General features: G+C 34.3%; 1 protein-coding gene across 1 annotated transcript; it reads right to left on the reverse strand.

Moving 5' to 3' along the window:
- Positions 1-2,427: 2,427 nt before the first annotated feature.
- LOC129233247 (testicular acid phosphatase homolog) lies at positions 2,428-17,292 on the reverse strand (the record flags this gene model as incomplete). Its single annotated transcript, XM_054867299.1, has 4 exons — positions 17,069-17,292; positions 9,408-9,503; positions 7,756-7,836; positions 2,428-2,584 (listed from the first exon to the last, which is right to left on the reverse strand). Coding segments are annotated over exons 1-4 (463 nt in total), but the record flags the coding sequence as incomplete, so codon positions are not given.
- Positions 17,293-17,752: the final 460 nt, after the last annotated feature.

Raw genomic sequence — 17,752 nt, forward strand, 5'->3', positions numbered from 1 at the left:
TTAATTTTTTGAATTATTGCCCCCATAGTTAGGAAGCTAACACACAACTTTATTTTGCTTTTAAAATGTCACAAACCAAAAATATCCATTTTTCGACCCGCTCTAATACCTGATTTATAGTACGTACATTCATGCGAAAAGTGAAGTGAACTAACTTCAGAAAGTAAAGTTTCCTGGGAAAAACAGCTCAGAAATTCCATGTCCAAGGCACGGAAACCTGGGACATAACCTTTGCCTGGTTAAAGACAGTATTTATACTGTTAATTTGAGAACAAATTGTTGTTTTCCTTTGTCATTTTATGTGTTACTAGCGGTACCCGCACGGTTTTGCCCGTTGTAGAAAAATTAAAAGGTCATTTGGTTCGCCTGTACATTTAGAAAAAATTGATGATGAATTTCTCGCATATTTGCTATGTTTATTTGCTCGCCAATGCTGCAGTAATTTGCTCGTCTACGTTATGGTAATTTGTTAGTCAATTTAAGATAATTTGCTCGGTAAAATGTTCTTAAAATTGGAATAGAAAAAGAACAAAATCGAATTTTCGAAAAATGGCTTTGAGGTGCACACTCCCATGCTACGAACTAAGTTTTTGCCAAATTTCATAAAAATCGGCCAAACGGTCTAGGCGCTATGCGCGTAAAAGACCTGCAGACAGAGATCCAGAATTCTATTCCTATTCAGAGTCACAACTGACTACAACTGTATTTATGTCGAAGACTGCATACTAAGTGCCTTGCCTCCATTATTTTATATACCGATGGATGGCAGCACCATCACCGGATCGAACAGTTAATGAGAATTTAGAACTAGTCCAGGAGCTCATAGCTACCTGGTGCTAGCACCCTCAGAGGTATCGTTTCACTTGGAGGACATTGAGACCACGAGCATATTTAACGTCGCCCAGTGCCCTTTAATGACGACGGTGGGTCTTCGACCATCGAGGTTCGAACTCAGGACCCTCCGGCCCCGAATCCGACACTCTACCGATCGGGCTACCACGGCCCCAGTTTCAGATATTCAGCTTTATTATTAGAGTAAAGATTTCATCATATTCTGTTCAAAATAGTGAAAATTTTATTCTGTTTTTAATCGTTTTCCTTTTATGCCCAATTTTTCAGTTTCTTGCTAGTTTTTTAAGATAGAGTGTGTATCTTTTAAGAATTTTTCAAACACAAAAGAGAGAGAGAGAGAAAGAAAGAAAATAAAATGCATCTATTTGTTATGGCTCACCCTGTGGTGGTACATTGCGTTGTTCACAGCTAGTGTAAAGAGCCTAGCTGCCTCACAAGAAATCACAGATATACTAAAAATGATTCATTTATTGCTTAAGAACATTAGCATCTGAGCCGAGCATTTTCAATTGTGATACTGGGTGCACATCTTAAAGAACAGGCACAATATATAAACAACTATGACATGTGATAAAAAACGGTACCGATTAAATCATCGAAGAACAGAATGTGAAAAACTCAAAAATAAAGGTCACTCGCACAAAAATTGAAAAGTGGTAACTCATCTGATCCTGCTGGATATGAAGGGAGCACGGAGGCGACCTTGGGTCGCGCGGCGGGCTGTAGAAACGACCTCTAACTAGCCCCCGTTTGGTTAACACTTGCGCACATAGAACACACTTTTTTCTTCGCCTTATAGGCCACAAACACTACTTGTCGATGATTTCTTGGTGTCGGGAGAGGACTTCTACCGCAGGGGAATGGAGGAAGCTCCTTTCATCACATCTGGGAAACAGAAATTGGTGCTTGGGCGGGCGAAGCGAGCTGCGCCATTTTCGAGCGTGGTCTTTCGGTCCGGGGCATATATTGCGTCGTAGATGAGCGGATTTTGGAATGTTCTTCCAGATGAGGGCTCCGGGCGCAGGAAGGGCTGCCGGCTCCTTGAGGTTAGATATTCATCTTTAATAAAACAAACAGGGGGTTGCCCACCAGGGCCTGTAGCTTGCAGGTTTCATTCCGTTGGGATCGGAGTTCATCTTCCACAGAGTCAAGCTTTCAGCTCCTTCGAAGAGTATCAGATGCCCATTTTCCTTATTCTTTTCCTTGGTTAAATAATGATGACTTAAGTTAAAAAATAAAGTTATTTGTTAAACAATAATCATAGCGGAGGATTTCTTTTTCCTTCTTCTCCAGGCCTCCTCTCGAATCTCGATCTTTTTCGCCATCCTAGCGGGAGACGCCAGCCAAAGGTAATAAAAAATCTCTCTCTTCAGTTAGGGAGAGAAACTGGTTTTCTCTTGAAGCATCCTTCCCGTGCTGCCATCTAGGTTGGGTGCGTGGCGTTATTTGATTTATGGTGTAAAATCCATTTCTTGTGAAAATTGTGACAAGCTTTGTTGTCACACTATTATTTTGCGAATAGCAGGAGAAAAAAAATACAACATTGAAATATAACATGACATGATTAACTCTTACCTACTTTGTCATAATATCCGTCGATAAAGGTCACAGGCAAGGGCTGCCAGTTGAAATGAGGCGCAAACCTCCATTCCTTGGTTGGGGAGTACAGGGTCGCCAATAAGCACAAGGCGCTTGAAATGGCGCGGTCTTCAGCTGAAGTGTAAATTTCCACCTGAAGAATAAATTGGTTCTCAAATCGAACAGGGCTCTAAATTTTTCAGCGATTGAAATTGGTTGAAAAAAGCAGGTTAAAGATGAGGTAAATGTTGGAGATAAAACAGCAACTCTTTATACTTACAGAATAACCTCGCTTATCCCGAACTAACTGGGACCGGATAAATCCGGTTAATCCGGGGTAGTTAGGGCACTAAGCAACACAAATCCTTGAATAAGCAGACTTACCGTTCATAATGACAAAAAAACATATTTTGCAGCAATATTACATAGAATTGTTAAAAATGCATCAACAAATCTATATACTGTTTGACCACGGATTGCATGTAATTTGGCAATCTGCCAAGTAAAGACGATTCCATCTGAATGAATCTAGCAGGAGGGAAGGGAAAATTACGATGGGATTTTTTGACACACGCGTTTTATGATGTCACTAGTGCCCTATTCATTTATTGCATTTTCTAAAACAAAATGAGGGGAAAAATAATTACCATGGAAACAACAAAAAGAAAAAATGATTTCGTTTCGTTCAGGAACGTAAAAGCAAAATGGTAAGCTCAAAAACTGTGTTGTGAATAAATAAATCAATTAATTTTTGCCGTGAGAGTATAGATCGAATATACTTTAGATTTGAAAAATGTTGCTGAGAGCAAATTTTTGTTTTTACAAACTAAGGCTAAATAATAGAAAATCAAAAGTGCATCTGTCTGAAACAAACCAATTATCATACCTATAAACTAATATAGATACGTCCATTTCCGCCTATAAACCGGATATTAGCCTTTCCATGTAACCGATGGTCAGACTAGAGCCGCTATATAGATATATAGGATATATAGTATATATAGGGGCCTTAGGTCAGACAGTGTATATACGAGGCGTGTTTTTAAAGTAAGTTCCGTTTTTATATAAAAAAGGAACGAGTACAGATAGAGCTAAGTAATTTAGTGCACAAAAATCTACCACCCTTACGCTATTTTTCGACATTGCTCCCGTGATTTTCCAAGCATTTGTCATAGCGTGGTACAGGTTTTTGTATACCTATTCGTACAAAGTTACCGCCCGTTTAGTCAACCATGAGGACTCTTACAGGGCTTTGGCTGGGGCGTTTTTGAACATCCTCTGGTCTGCCCTCACCTCGCTCGCAGCATCTTTCATTTGTTTCGGCATCTAAAGTCTTTCCAAGGTGGTCTGTGGCACAACAGCAATAATGAGCTCAGAGAACATGTTATCCCATGGCTGACTACACAGGCGGCAATTTTCTATGAATAGGTATACAAAAACCTGTACCACGCTATGACAAATGTTTGGAAAATCACGGGAGCAATGTCAAAAAATAGCGTAAGGATGGTAGATTTTTGTGCAATAAATTTCTTTGCTCTATCTGTACTCGTTCTTTTTTTATATCAAAACAGAACTTACTTTAAAAATACGCCTCGTATAAAACCGGCACGTGGAGGCTAAAAAATAAATAAATAAAAACCCTCGTTGCGACACATCGAATGGCATCGCTCGCAAATTGACCAATGATTGCAACTAAAAATACCACGTGTCAGATCTAGCTGATGTGGCTCAGCTACAGCTAACACGTTTTCAATACCGTTTCCTTTCCGATTAGCTTTCTAGTATCAAAATGATTTCTGACATAATTTCTCAACGAAGTTCAAGCAAAAATTATGAAAATAATAATCTGCTACATTTATAGCTTTGATATTTTTTTCGCGCAAATTCGTGCAAGCATTTGCATGGACAATAAGAAGTACCATAGGATATAGTTTGGAAGTAGAGCAAATGAGTACATAGTGTTTAAAAACGTTCACTTACACTAAAAATTATGTGTGGTGATTTAAAGAATGTCATAGAAGCAAATATGAAAAGTCTAAACAAATCTATATTAATAGATGAATAATAGAGTAAAAATATTGTTAAAGGCCATCTAAAATATGTGTTTCAATATAACTTTTAACACGAAAAATAAATCAATTAAAGTTTGGTGAAAAACTTTAATGTCGCAAACAAAGACAATCGAATCATGAAAGTTTCGACTGCTGCACAGTGTTTCGATTAATACAAGCTAGCTGGACGAAAGTCAAGCTCAGAATTCATCATTTCGTCAAACAAAATTAAAGGTTCCTAAATTCACAAAATTTAATTTTTCAAGATGGATATTATTTATACTGGCAAGTGCTTTTTTTCCACATTTAATTACTCTATCTGATAATTAAACAATATTTAAAAAAAATTGAAGATAAACAAAGGAGTTTAGTTTTGCTCGTTTAAAACCTTTCAAGTGATAGTAATGATTTTACTCGTTTGTACCAGGGCCAAATTTTCTGTACATAATAGCTGCACTTTTCCCATTATTAATAAGGCGTATTATAGTCAGCACACTCTAGGACAACATATTTTTTTTCTCTAGAATACTTTCTTTCGAGTAGGGATTTCTTTGAAGAATTATTGAAGCAAAGTTTTGGGTTAAAAAATATGTGTTGTACTCGAGTGTGCTGACTGTAATATGTCTTATTATTAATGGGAAAGCTGCAGCTATATTATATACAAAAAATTTAGCCCGGGTACAAATGGGTACAAGTCATTACCACCACCATCACTTGAAAGTTTTGAAACGGGCGAAAATTCCTTCGTCTGTCTTTTAAAATTTTTTAAACATCGTTTAACAATTAGATAGATTAATTAAATTAGGGAAAAAAGCACTTACTAGAATAAATAATATCCATCTTGAACAATAAGCTCATATGAAATTAGGAACACTTTAATTTTGTCCAATGAAATGATGTCTGGACCTCAACTGATTTATTCTATTACAATGGGATATGTACCTTTGAACTTCCTTACTCACGTGACGGAAGGGAGTTAGATATCAACAAATAACTAAGTATCATATTTTGGTTTATTGTTTGCATCATCCCAAACACAAAGTTTAGAATTTTGAACATGACTTTTGTCCAAGATTGTACTAATCGAAACACTGTGTGTTGGTAAATTTTGTGGCTAGTCTCAATAAAAAAGGGAACATGATATGATGCATATGACCAATGCCCAGAAGGATATTTGAGCCGAAAAGCTGGTCATAAATCAAAATTGTCAATTTTAATGATTAGCGTAGATCTTGAGTCAAAATTGGCGGATTAACATGCAACATGTGGATTTGTACTCTTTTCATTGAAACTAAACATAAAACTTACATGATTCTTTTGTCTTTCTTTGCTACAGTCAAAGTTTTCAACAAACTTTCGTTGTTTCATTTTTGCCTTAAAAATGATATTAGGAGAAAAATTATTACTGTTTGAGCAAGGTTTTAACCAACTTCTTACCAATTTTATTTGTCTTCGATTGTTATTATTTATCTTAATGCCGTTCATCAAGTCTTCAAGGTATATTTTGGCCAATCCGGTCGTGTCTCAAGTTTTACACTCTCTTTGAATGGAGCATCATCTGCTTCTGAACTAAACTAACCGCGCTGTGACCACAAATGTTAGGAAAAAAAAAACTGCTTTTCCTGACACCAGAAAAATACGAGTGACGTCATGACCGCAATCTGACTAGCCACGCTAAGCCACGCTCTGTAACCGGTGAGCTGTTTCCAAATGCAGCCCAAAATACACAAAATGAAAGCTAAATTGTAAAAGACAATATATACAGGGTGTTCCTTTTTAACCTGTAAGACCTTTATTTTCGCAACCATTAATCCTAGATGTATACTTCCAATTGGAAAAATGTTCAAAATCAGATGCAGAGTTAAGATATTGAGTTTGAAGCAAAAATAAAAATGAGTCAAAAACTACAAAATTTAACATTTTATTCGGGCCCTGGTCCCCTAACTAATGTTTAGAGAAATAATATCCATTGAAACTACAAATGACACGAAAAACTTGACAGTTGTTCGACCAAAACTCAAGGAGATAATCCAGTTTAAAGTTTTAAGGAACCATACAGAAGATGAGATTGAAACTTATCGCTCTTTCAGAAGAATGACAGATCGTCAAAGTAAGAAACACAAGATATTCGTATTTTTCATTGCTATTCAAAAATGAATGCAAATGTTATGCCGTAATACGCAAAAACACACTACAAAACCTCGAGTAATTTGAAAAAAACACATTCTGTGCACACATAGAATTTCAAACATTTGTTAACCGCTATATTTCTCCCCAAAAGGTGTTATTGACGGCGAGTGAAAAGTGGTGTATGTCACAAAACGCTCCGTTTCATACCTCGGTGAATATTGGTCGTACTCATTTTAAACTTTTTGTGTTGGAATTATTTTTTAATGGAGATTATATCCCTAAATATAAGTTAGGGGACCGGGGGCCCGTATATAAAGTTAAATTTTGTATTTTGGACTTATTACTTCCTTTTACAAAAAAGGAAGTATTGTATTCGCGAAAAAATTTTCACTCAAAAATCGCCCTTAATTTCCATTTTGCTCACCCCCAAATGAATGTTGAGTTTTTTTTTCGATTCGACCACATGCGGAAAAGTGCCTAAGAATGTATAGACACGCGAAATATCCATTTTGACCATCACCGAGGTAATTACAACGACTTTTCTCGTGACGTCTGTATGTATGTGCGTATGTGCGTATGTATCTCGCATAACTCAAAAATGGTATGTCCTAGAAAGTTGAAATTTGGTACATAGACTCGTAGTGGGGTCTAGTTGTGCACCTCCTATTTTGGTTGCATTCGGGTGTTTCTAAAGGGGTCTTTTGCACCTTTTTGGGGGGAAATCATTGTTAATTTCGATGCAAACTCAAGTGGTGTTATAATTTGGCGGTCACTTGGCGATATATCGCCAGTCTTTTGGTTGCCAAGTTTTGTCGCCAACTTGGCGAAAAATTTGGCGATTTTTTTTTTTTTTTTTTAAATCTGCTTTCAATGTGGCCATTGCTAGTGATATTTAAAGAGTTAGAGAGAGAATCCCATTAAAATTGCAATAATAGGGAAATAGCATTAAATTGGTGTAAAAGGAAGTCATGTGATGCACACATCAGCTCGTTTTTATTTTTACTTCAAACTTTCAATATCTTAACTGTGCATCTGATTTTGACCGTTTTTGCAATTGGAGGTTTACATCTAGGATTAACGGTTGCGAAAATAAAGGTCTTGCAGGTTAAAACGGAACACCCTGTACATAAAGGTATTTACTTACTTCTTTGGGATCCGTTGTTATAAAATCATCGTAACGCTTGCGAAGAACTTTTCCCAGTTGAAACATCTGTAGTTTGCCTAGCTGTGCAACGAAAATATAATTAAAGTTTTTTTTTTTAAATATATAAGCAGAATTTTAATAGAAAGAGTTATTTAACTTATAGAGATGACATTTGAATATGGAAGTGACAAAATATTAGGAGGAACGGATTGTTTTTATTTTTCAGACAAGTGCATTAAACGCGCCACCAAACGTATTACCACCAATACGTTTAAATGCATTGAGAAACCTGGAATTCTATTTTTTCAAATATAAACCTTGAAGTGATTACTACGGAAGCACAGGCCGCTACCGTTGTATTTACCTTACTTTTTTAAAAAAATAAATAAATAAAATGCATACACACATCGCTTAAGGATTAAACGAAAAAATTCGAAATGTTGCTCAGATTAGCTCGTTTGAACATGGAATATTACTTAGAATTAACCTTTCTTTTTTTCTTTTCGTTTTAAAACCATTTTTGCGCATATTCGCTGCAAGAAAGGATTAAAAAAAAAAAAAAAGAAAAATTCAATATTTTACAATTCGGCTATCTGAAAAATGTAAATAGAAGCAGTCATAATTTGACTTAAATTTTACATCAGCATACATATACATAATATTGATTAGATGAGAAAATGTCTTTTAAACAGAGGAGAAAAACTTGAATTTTCCATATTGGAATTACTTTAGAAGGAACTTCAGCTTTGTAAGATCTAATTAATTAATTTTGAACTTCAAGCTAGGAGTCTGGATCTGGACACCATCTCCTTTCTTACGCTACTAATACGGAATGGCGTTAAAGGTACTCCACGAAAATTAATGTACTGCTCACTAATTAATGTACCGCCACATTTGTCACGGAAGGTTGAATTCCGTAAAGTACACCGCCTTAGGCGGTGTACACCAATCCACCGTAGGCGGCGAGGTCGTGGTGGCTAATCTAGCCGTTCTGGTGGCTAGTTTTCGCTTAAATATCGTCTTAGTATAAATGTCCGGGTTTATTTTCTTAGCTCTAATTATAACACATTTCCTTCCAAATGATTCATAGTACAATATAAAAAATAATTTTTCATTAATAATGACTAATGAATAAATAATAATTAAAATTATGAATTAATGTAATTTTTGATAAACTGAGATAAACTGATCATAATCTAAAATTTAACTGAATAAATATATTTTTTTCAATTTTTGTTTTGAAAATATATATTTTAAAGGGAGGCAAAAAACAACAGTTTTCTTTATAGTGACATATTTTAATTAAGAAAATAATTAAGAAAATATAATGACATTATTTTCTTAGCTCTAACTATAACACATTTCCTTCCAAATAATTCATAGAACAATGTAAAAAATAACTTTTCATTAACAATGACTAAAATGAAAATTTCAATAATAAATATAATCTTTTCAATTTTTTTTTTTTGAAAATGTATATTTTAAAGGAAGGAAAAAACAAGTTTTCTTTATAGTGACATATTTTAAACAACCTTTTTTTCCAATACTCTATTATTACACAGCATATTATTATGGCCTTTAATGAATAAGAATCGCTACGATTATCGTTATATTTACGATCCCTATATAAATATTTGTCTCTAGGTTCATACCATTGTCAGTTTTTTGAGACCTTCGAACCAAGCAGTCTTCAAATTCTTGTCAGTAGGATAGAGTTCCAAAGGAGCATGGAATCCATTGGTTGTCATCTATAAAAGTAAACAAAAGGTAACATTTCGTGTTCATTACATTCAATTATACTCACAGTAGGAACGTACATGTACTAGAAAATTTTCACCCGTCAAGGTATGACGGGTGAAAATTTCTTCTGCATTTGAACGAACCAATTTGCAACTCCAGAGCTCGAATACGCTACCTTGCGGTGACGAACAATGCTACCGAAAAAGGTAAAACATTTCATTCCACGTGTTTTCTTTGGGGTAAATTACAGGCTTCAGACAATTTTTGGTGTAAAGTCATTTTAAAAGATTAGAAAAGAAAGCTTCCCACAAACACGATGAAAAATTACTGTCATTCACTAAGCGTCAAAGCAAGTTATAAGTTACGGCATTTGTTTGTTTTGCCTTTTTCATCCGCCATTAGATTTAATTAGACGAGATTTAGGGGCTTAGATTAGAGACTGCAGCGCCCCTATAATTTATTGGAGTTGCGAATTTAATTATTTAATGGGGAAATGATATGAAATTTACTGTTTTCCACCATAACTTTTTACAACTAAGTTTTAAAGGAATAAATTACAGCCTAAGTTGCTTCCTCATAATGTACTGTCTACGGTGAAAAAATGGTTAAAATCCGTCCAGTAGTTTTGAAGTTTACCCCGGACATCCGGACAGAGATTAGCCCTTTATGTTTAAAGATGAGGATGCAATTCCTAAGAAAGCAATGTCATGCTTGCTCCAGAGAGGCCTTGTTTCAAAATTTACATTATGATTACTTTTAATATTGCTGTTGTTAGGCAACGAGTTTTCGAAACAATGGGTTTCATCTTAATCATTTGATGCGGAAATTACATGACATTTACTGTTTTCGAACACTACCTTCTCTTTATTGGAGTTGCGAATTACCTCTTGGGTAATACATTTTGATAGTTGAAATTTTAACCCTAACTCAAGTGGATTAACCCTAAAATCCAATAGATAGCGTTCATTGTTGACCATTTTTAAGTTTCTTCATTCTCCTAAAATGGAATACAGATAAGTTACCGGATCCAGTTCAGCCCTGTGACAATGAAGCCTTTCCCTGCATGTCAAACATTGCCAAAAAATATTATCAAATGATCATGCCATGTCATGTTTCATAGCTGATGACGTCAGAAGCGTTACTCGATCTTTCGCTCGTATATGAGGATTATTGGGGCATCAGTAAACTGTCATTTGCCGCACTAGGATGGGGAAAAGTGTGGGCTTAGCATTGTTGGCGCTCGGTAGAAGAATCAAAAACATCGAATTCACAGGAAATGGAAAAGGCAGTATCTTAGAGCAGGAATTAAAATGGAGGGAGCAAGTTCAATCATTGGCTTAGCAAAAGCTGACCAAAAGACCCCAAGTCACGTGACTCAACAATGACGAATGGTTGGCACGTTTTGAGTGAAACAAGCGAAAGAAACCTAATTTCGTCCAATGCTTTTTTTTTAAATCTATCACGTGACTTGGGGTCTGTGCTTCATGAATGAAAGTCTTCACTCCCTCCATTTTATCTCTTCTCAATGGGCAGTATACGTAATAGTCGAATCAAGACTTCCACAATCTACACTTTATCACGGATTTTGGCGTGCGTTTTCTACTGAAATTTAGTTCTAATTGTAAGTAAACAACGCTTCGCGATAAAAATTCGCAAATACTTGATTGTAGCAACCCATGTTTGTCTTCTTTTCATCCTATTTTGAAGTTAGATTGGTCTAAGGACGAGCATAAATAATCCTGATTTGCCCTGCATAATACTTTGCTTTACAATGTATTTCCGCAGAGAAAAAAAACTATTAAACTTATTGACTTAATCTTTGTAACATTTTTTCATTGTTATGAGTTTTGACTATTACTGACTATGCAGTATTTTTGAAAGGATTTCCTGTAGTTTGTGTTAATTTGTGACGACAATCTATCTCTTAATTTGCTGTGTATTTTTTAAGTAAAATATTATCTGCAGTCAAATAAACATAAGCACGAAATACATTGTATTTTGGGAGGGTTGGGGCTCGCTGTACCTAGGACCAATTATTTAAATCATGTTTATCTTCTTATTCCATTTTATGATCAGTAGCTGATTGTAAAGGTTCTCCGAATCCTATTTTGAAAACACATTCTACAGAAGGGTGGGCTGAAAAAGAGTTTTTCGTTACTTTCGTCAATGGGTAGCGCGGAAAAGGTGACACTATTTTGAAAACACATTCTGCAGAAGGGTGGGCTGAAAAAGAGTTTTTCGTTACTTTCGTCAATGGATAGCGCGGAAAAGGTGACACTATTTTGAAAACACATTCTACAGAAGGGTGGGCTGAAAAAGAGTTTTTCGTTACTTTCGTCAATGGATAGCGCGGAAAAGGTGACACTATTTTGAAAACACATTCTACAGAAGGGTGGGCTGAAAAAGAGTTTTTCGTTACTTTCGTCAATGGATAGCGCGGAAAAGGTGACACTATTTTGAAAACACATTCTACAGAAGGGTGGGCTGAAAAAGAGTTTTTCGTTACTTTCGTCAATGGGTAGCGCGGAAAAGGTGACACTATTTTGAAAACACCTTCTACAGAAGGGTGGGCTGAAAAAGAGTTTTTCGTTACTTTCGTCAATGGATAGCGCGGAAAAGGTGACACTATTTTGAAAACACATTCTGCAGAAGGGTGGGCTGAAAAAGAGTTTTTCGTTACTTTCGTCAATGGATAGCGCGGAAAAGGTGACACTATTTTGAAAACACATTCTACAGAAGGGTGGGCTGAAAAAGAGTTTTTCGTTACTTTCGTCAATGGATAGCGCGGGAAAGGTGACACTATTTTGAAAACACATTCTACAGAAGGGTGGGCTGAAAAAGAGTTTTTCGTTACTTTCGTCAATGGGTAGCGCGGAAAAGGTGACACTGGCGGAAAAAAGTTTAAAATTTCGAACGAATGTCGTTTTTGATGCTTTTAGAAAAATTTGTAAAACAAAATATTTTTCTATTTTCGATATTGGGAAATGCAGAAAATTCTCATGAAATATCTCTTATAAATTTCAATAAAAACAAGCGGATGTGTGCATCACATGACTTCCTTTTGCTCCAATTTAATGTCATTTCCCCCTTACTGGCAATTTTAACGTGATTCAATGGTTAACTCTCTAAACATCGCCAATAGTGGTCAAAATAAAACCAAATTTAAAATTAAAAAAAAAACCGCCAAATTTATCGCCAAGTTGGCGAAAAAACTGGGTGACCAAAAGCTTGGGGATATATTGCCAAGTGTCCTCCAAATTATAGCACCACTTGAGTTTACATCGGAATTAACAATGATTTCCCCCCAAAAAGGGACAAAAGACCTTTTTAGAAACACCCGAATGCAACCAAAGAAGGAGGTGCACAACTAGATCCTACTAGAAGTCTACGTACCAAATTTCAACTTCCTAGGACATACCGTTCTTGAGTTATGCGACATACATACGCACATATATGCATATGTACAAACAGACGTCACGAGAAAACTCGTTGTAATTAACTCGGGAATCGTCAAAATGAATATTTCGCGTGTCTATACATTCTTAGGCACTTATCCACGTGTGGTCGAAAAAAAAAAAAAAACTCAACATTCATTCGGGGGTGAGTAAAATGGAAATTAAGGTCGATTTTTGAGTGAAAATATTTTTGCGAACACAATACTTCTTTTTTTGTAAAAGGAAGTAAAAAACTACACCTCTCTAGCCCCTTGGAAGAGTGGTAATGGCTAATATCCATCCAAATAAAAATAATAACTATAAAACTGTATAGTAACAGAAAGAAGTTGGGTAGCACCATTTCCAAAAAGTGGAAAATGATGAAGGAAAATGGCCTTATGCTTGATTTCAGGGGGTCATTTTAAATAAGAATCAGCAGGAATTGTGACAGAAGCATTTTGGAGTTTTTTTTTTTTTTTTTTTTGTCGCGTCTGGTAGTCAATGAAAAATTTTCGTAAGAGTAATGTTAAATTAGCAAACTAATTCAAAGCTCTAAACTTAAATCAGGATCAGAGCCAAACAAACAAACAATAAATTTAAATACAGTAGAGCAGCCTCGTTTATCCGGCTCCCGTTTATTTGGAACTATGGTATATCCGAATAAAATTTTTAGAGTTTATTAAAAGTTTTATATAGCCATAAATAGTCATTTTAACTGATGGGAGCTGAACTGTAAGTTTGCCAAACATTCGTTTTTTATTTTGATTAAATTACAACTCCTACATAGGTTGCAGAATAAATTATCGTAATCTAACGAACAACATGACGTATTTGAAACGTCAGTCCGACACTACTACAGTACAGTGGTTTAAAAAAAACTTTTTTTCAGCTAGAGTCCAAGACACCCCCTATTTTTTTTACACTTACTAATAGCATTATTCCGTAAAAGTTTTAGTTTCTTTCTCAAATTTTAAGACGGTGATCAACGACCCCTTCATTTAACATTAGCCGTTGCATAGAAAATGCCACAAATTGAGAAATATTTAATTTCCCCAGCTGTTTTTTTTTTTTTTTTTGTAACTAATTGTTTTATTGCAATGTATATGCATATTTCTAGTGTATACAGTGTTGGCCAAGTTATTAGGCTGCTGTTTTAAAAGCAAATTCTTTATTGATTACATAACTATAGACACATTAACGAACAGTGAAATAATTATCTAATATTTAGTATGCATTCCTTTGTTCTTGATGAGCATACTTTTCACAAAGTTTACACCATTTCTTAACTTTCTAAAAAAGGAGGTAAAAAAGTTTTATACTCACTATTATATATACTCACATACACATACTTACTAATTACCTAAAACTAACTTTAAATATAACAAAACACACTAATAAAAAAACTAGTGAACTGTTTAAGCTGATTGAGGTTATGTTCCTGTTAGATAGATAAACAAAGAACATAAACAAAGCACAGAGTGCTGCCACCTGCAAACATTACATTATGATAAAATAACGTAATAATCATTGTACAGTATGTACTGTATTTTAACAGTAAAATAAATAGTATTTTAGTACAAATAGTGTACGAAAAAAAAAAAAAAACCTCTTTAGTCTAATAATTTGGCCAGCACTGTATTATAATATGTAGCATTGTTTTTTCAAGTTCGAAGTATTTTTTAAACCCCCCTCCCTATACGTGTGAAGTTTGGGGGGAGGGGGTTGAGCACCCTCTTTCAGTTGAAATATGAAGCTAAAACTCTTCCAATATATAGCTATCTATAAGTCTAAAAATATTGAGGGGTGTCCCGGTATCTAGGAGAAACTTTTTTTTTTACATGTATTTTTGAACCACCCTAAGGTACAACTGAACTATATAAATGATTATGTGTTAGCGCGAAACAATCCTATGTTGCAAAGCGTTGTTTTCTGCTGGAATAAAAAGTGTGTCCTGTTTATTTAAGGATATCCAGATTTTTGTTTGTCTTGATATCTTTTTATTTTGAGTAATTACATTTAATTAAAATATGTATATACATAAGACATAATCATAATATTAAATTGAAAAATATAAAAATAAATTTAATGAATGATTAATTTTTGAAAATACTATATTAACATCAAATCGTCATCCACTACACATTTTTAAAGAATGCATTCCAACTAGAGTGGATGCATAAAAAGTATTTTATTAACGATTGTTTGAACAAGATAAATAAATATATATGGAAAGAGTGATGAAATAATTGTAGGAATTTAAAAAAAAAATATCTTGTTAGGAATAAATTTTGTCCAAATTTTCATCACCCCCCAACCCCCAACCCCATAAATTAGCAACATAAACTATAATTCATTTGAATATTTTGAAGCTAAAGCTGCACTACTATCTTAACTAAAAATCTGCACCAAAAGTGCATAGTTTTGTTCTTTAAACTAAATAATGGATTCCTACATTTTTTATTAAATAGTAGTATTTTATTTTACTATTAGTTGTAATTCGTTTGATCCCCCCCCCCCCTCCTATTAGATTTCACATAGGGGGCGTGCCACACAGGTTGAGAATCACTGCTATGGCGTTTACTTATTCAATCATTTACTAACTCTCTTATGTTTTCATTTATTAATTTATTTACTCTCCGTCATGAATAATTCCTTTATTTATGCATTCATTCACTTATTTATTTTTTAACTTACCCTTTCTTATTTATTCACTTCTTTTATTCACTCATTAATATTTTCAACAAATATTTATTCATTTATTTACCTTTTATTGTTCCATTATCTATTCATTTCGTCATTCACTCATTAATTTTTTCAACAAATATTTATTCATTTATTTAACTTTTATTGTTCCATTATCTATTCATTTCGTCATTCACTCATTAATTTTTTCAACAAATATTTATTCATTTATTTAACTTTTATTGTTCCATTATCTATTCATTTCGTCATTCACTCATTAATTTTTTCAACAAATATTTATTCATTTATTTAACTTTTATTGTTCCATTATCTATTCATTTCGTCATTCACTCATTAATTTTTTCAACAAATATTTATTCATTTATTTACTTTTTATTGTTTCATTATCTATTCATTTCGTCATTCATTCTTTTATTTACTCATTCATTTGATTGAAAATATTTTTTATAATCTGGTAGAAAATATGTCATTTGAAAAATATTTTGTTTTATACTTTGCCCCATGGAAAATTAAAGTGAAAATCTCCCCCCCCCCCTTTTTATTAGGTACAAATTTACTGCTAAAACCAAAAAAAAAAAAAATGTTTTAAAGTAAGTTTTATATTTGCTCCATTGGAATACTACAGAAAACAGAATAGGATGTGCAGTATTTTCATTATCTTACGAAAAAGTTTAATATTTCTTACTGTGTACACAGAAATAGAAAAACAGACAACATAAAAATTCAAAGAAATGTCTTAATTAAGCTGTAATTCAGTAAAAAGGGATTTAATCTACTTAAGGTTTTACAGTAGTTTTGCGTAACAAAATGAAATACAATGAAGTAAAATGCAAAAAAAATGTAGTAATTAAAAACGAACAATAGATTTTATGACTCGAGAAGTAACTTTGCCTTAACTGTTAGTAATCATGGAAACTAAAAAATCTGAAACTTCACCATTCTGGGGTTTCGTCGTCTTTTTTACTTTTCTTCAGAAAACACTGAATTTTCGAGTTTTTTTTTTTTTTTTTTTTTTTTAAGCCCTAGACAATTTTTTTTGCTTTGTCCATATACTTACGCTACAATATGCTACAAGTACCCCACATTTTCCCTAAAAAAAGACAAAAAAAGAACCCACATTTCTTTAAAAAAACCCAGCTTTAGTTGGGTTCTTTTGGGTTTTATTTAAAAAACCCTGGGTACATAGGCTTTTTTTAAAAAAACCCGGGGTTTTGCCAATCCTGCTATAGAATGCAAGGGTTTTTCAAACATAAAGAGAAACAATAGATATCATACATGATAGCAATATCATATCCATAGGTGAATACACTGAAACCTGTATTTACGCATCCATTTTCCTTTAATACACCAAAATATTTTCAACTTTTGATTTTTTTTTACTGAAGAATCTAATGGAAACTTTTCCTCTGAACAAAAAAGCAAAGCAGATAACTTACGATTTGCAAATAGATTAAATCTCCAGTGTACCGCCGCTCCTTGCTCTCCGAATCGCTGTATTCATATTTCCGATGATGTTTCGACACGACACAATTAAACAACACCAATAAAATTAAGTATAACCACATTCCGTGAAATCTGAAGTAATCCTTCACTGCGCCATTTGACTTCGTAAGCGCGGGCCGTCGCACGGTCGGGCGCTTGTTCAAACACAAGACGCCCAATTTACTTTTTTATTTGCTCATGTCAGGGGATGGAATGGATGTTATTCAATTCTAACAAGTTTCGGCCTCTATTAATCCAAAATCAGCAGCTGTGTTAGCAGAGTTAACGTAATAGTCGTTAGATAAACAAGCGGGGTTTGGTGTTCTAATTTATTAGGTCAGAGGTTTCCAAACTTCAGACCTCCACAGACTCCTTCGGAAAAATTACAAACTTTGCGGACCCCCCCCCCCCACTTCCGGCCCGCGCCGAAAAATGATTTGACGCAGTTTAATCTATTTTTTTCTAATATTTCTTTACGCTTTTTTCTCTTTAAATTTGTATATTAACTAGTGGTACCCGCACGGCTTTGCCCGTAATAGAAAATTAAAAGGTCTTTTGGTTCGCCTGGGCATTTACAAATAATGTATGGTGAATTTTCTCGCCATGTTACGGTTCCACGTTATGATAATTTCGTAATT

This window comes from Uloborus diversus, unplaced genomic scaffold, assembly GCF_026930045.1.
Source record: "Uloborus diversus isolate 005 unplaced genomic scaffold, Udiv.v.3.1 scaffold_284, whole genome shotgun sequence".
NCBI classification, from domain to species: domain Eukaryota; kingdom Metazoa; phylum Arthropoda; class Arachnida; order Araneae; family Uloboridae; genus Uloborus; species Uloborus diversus.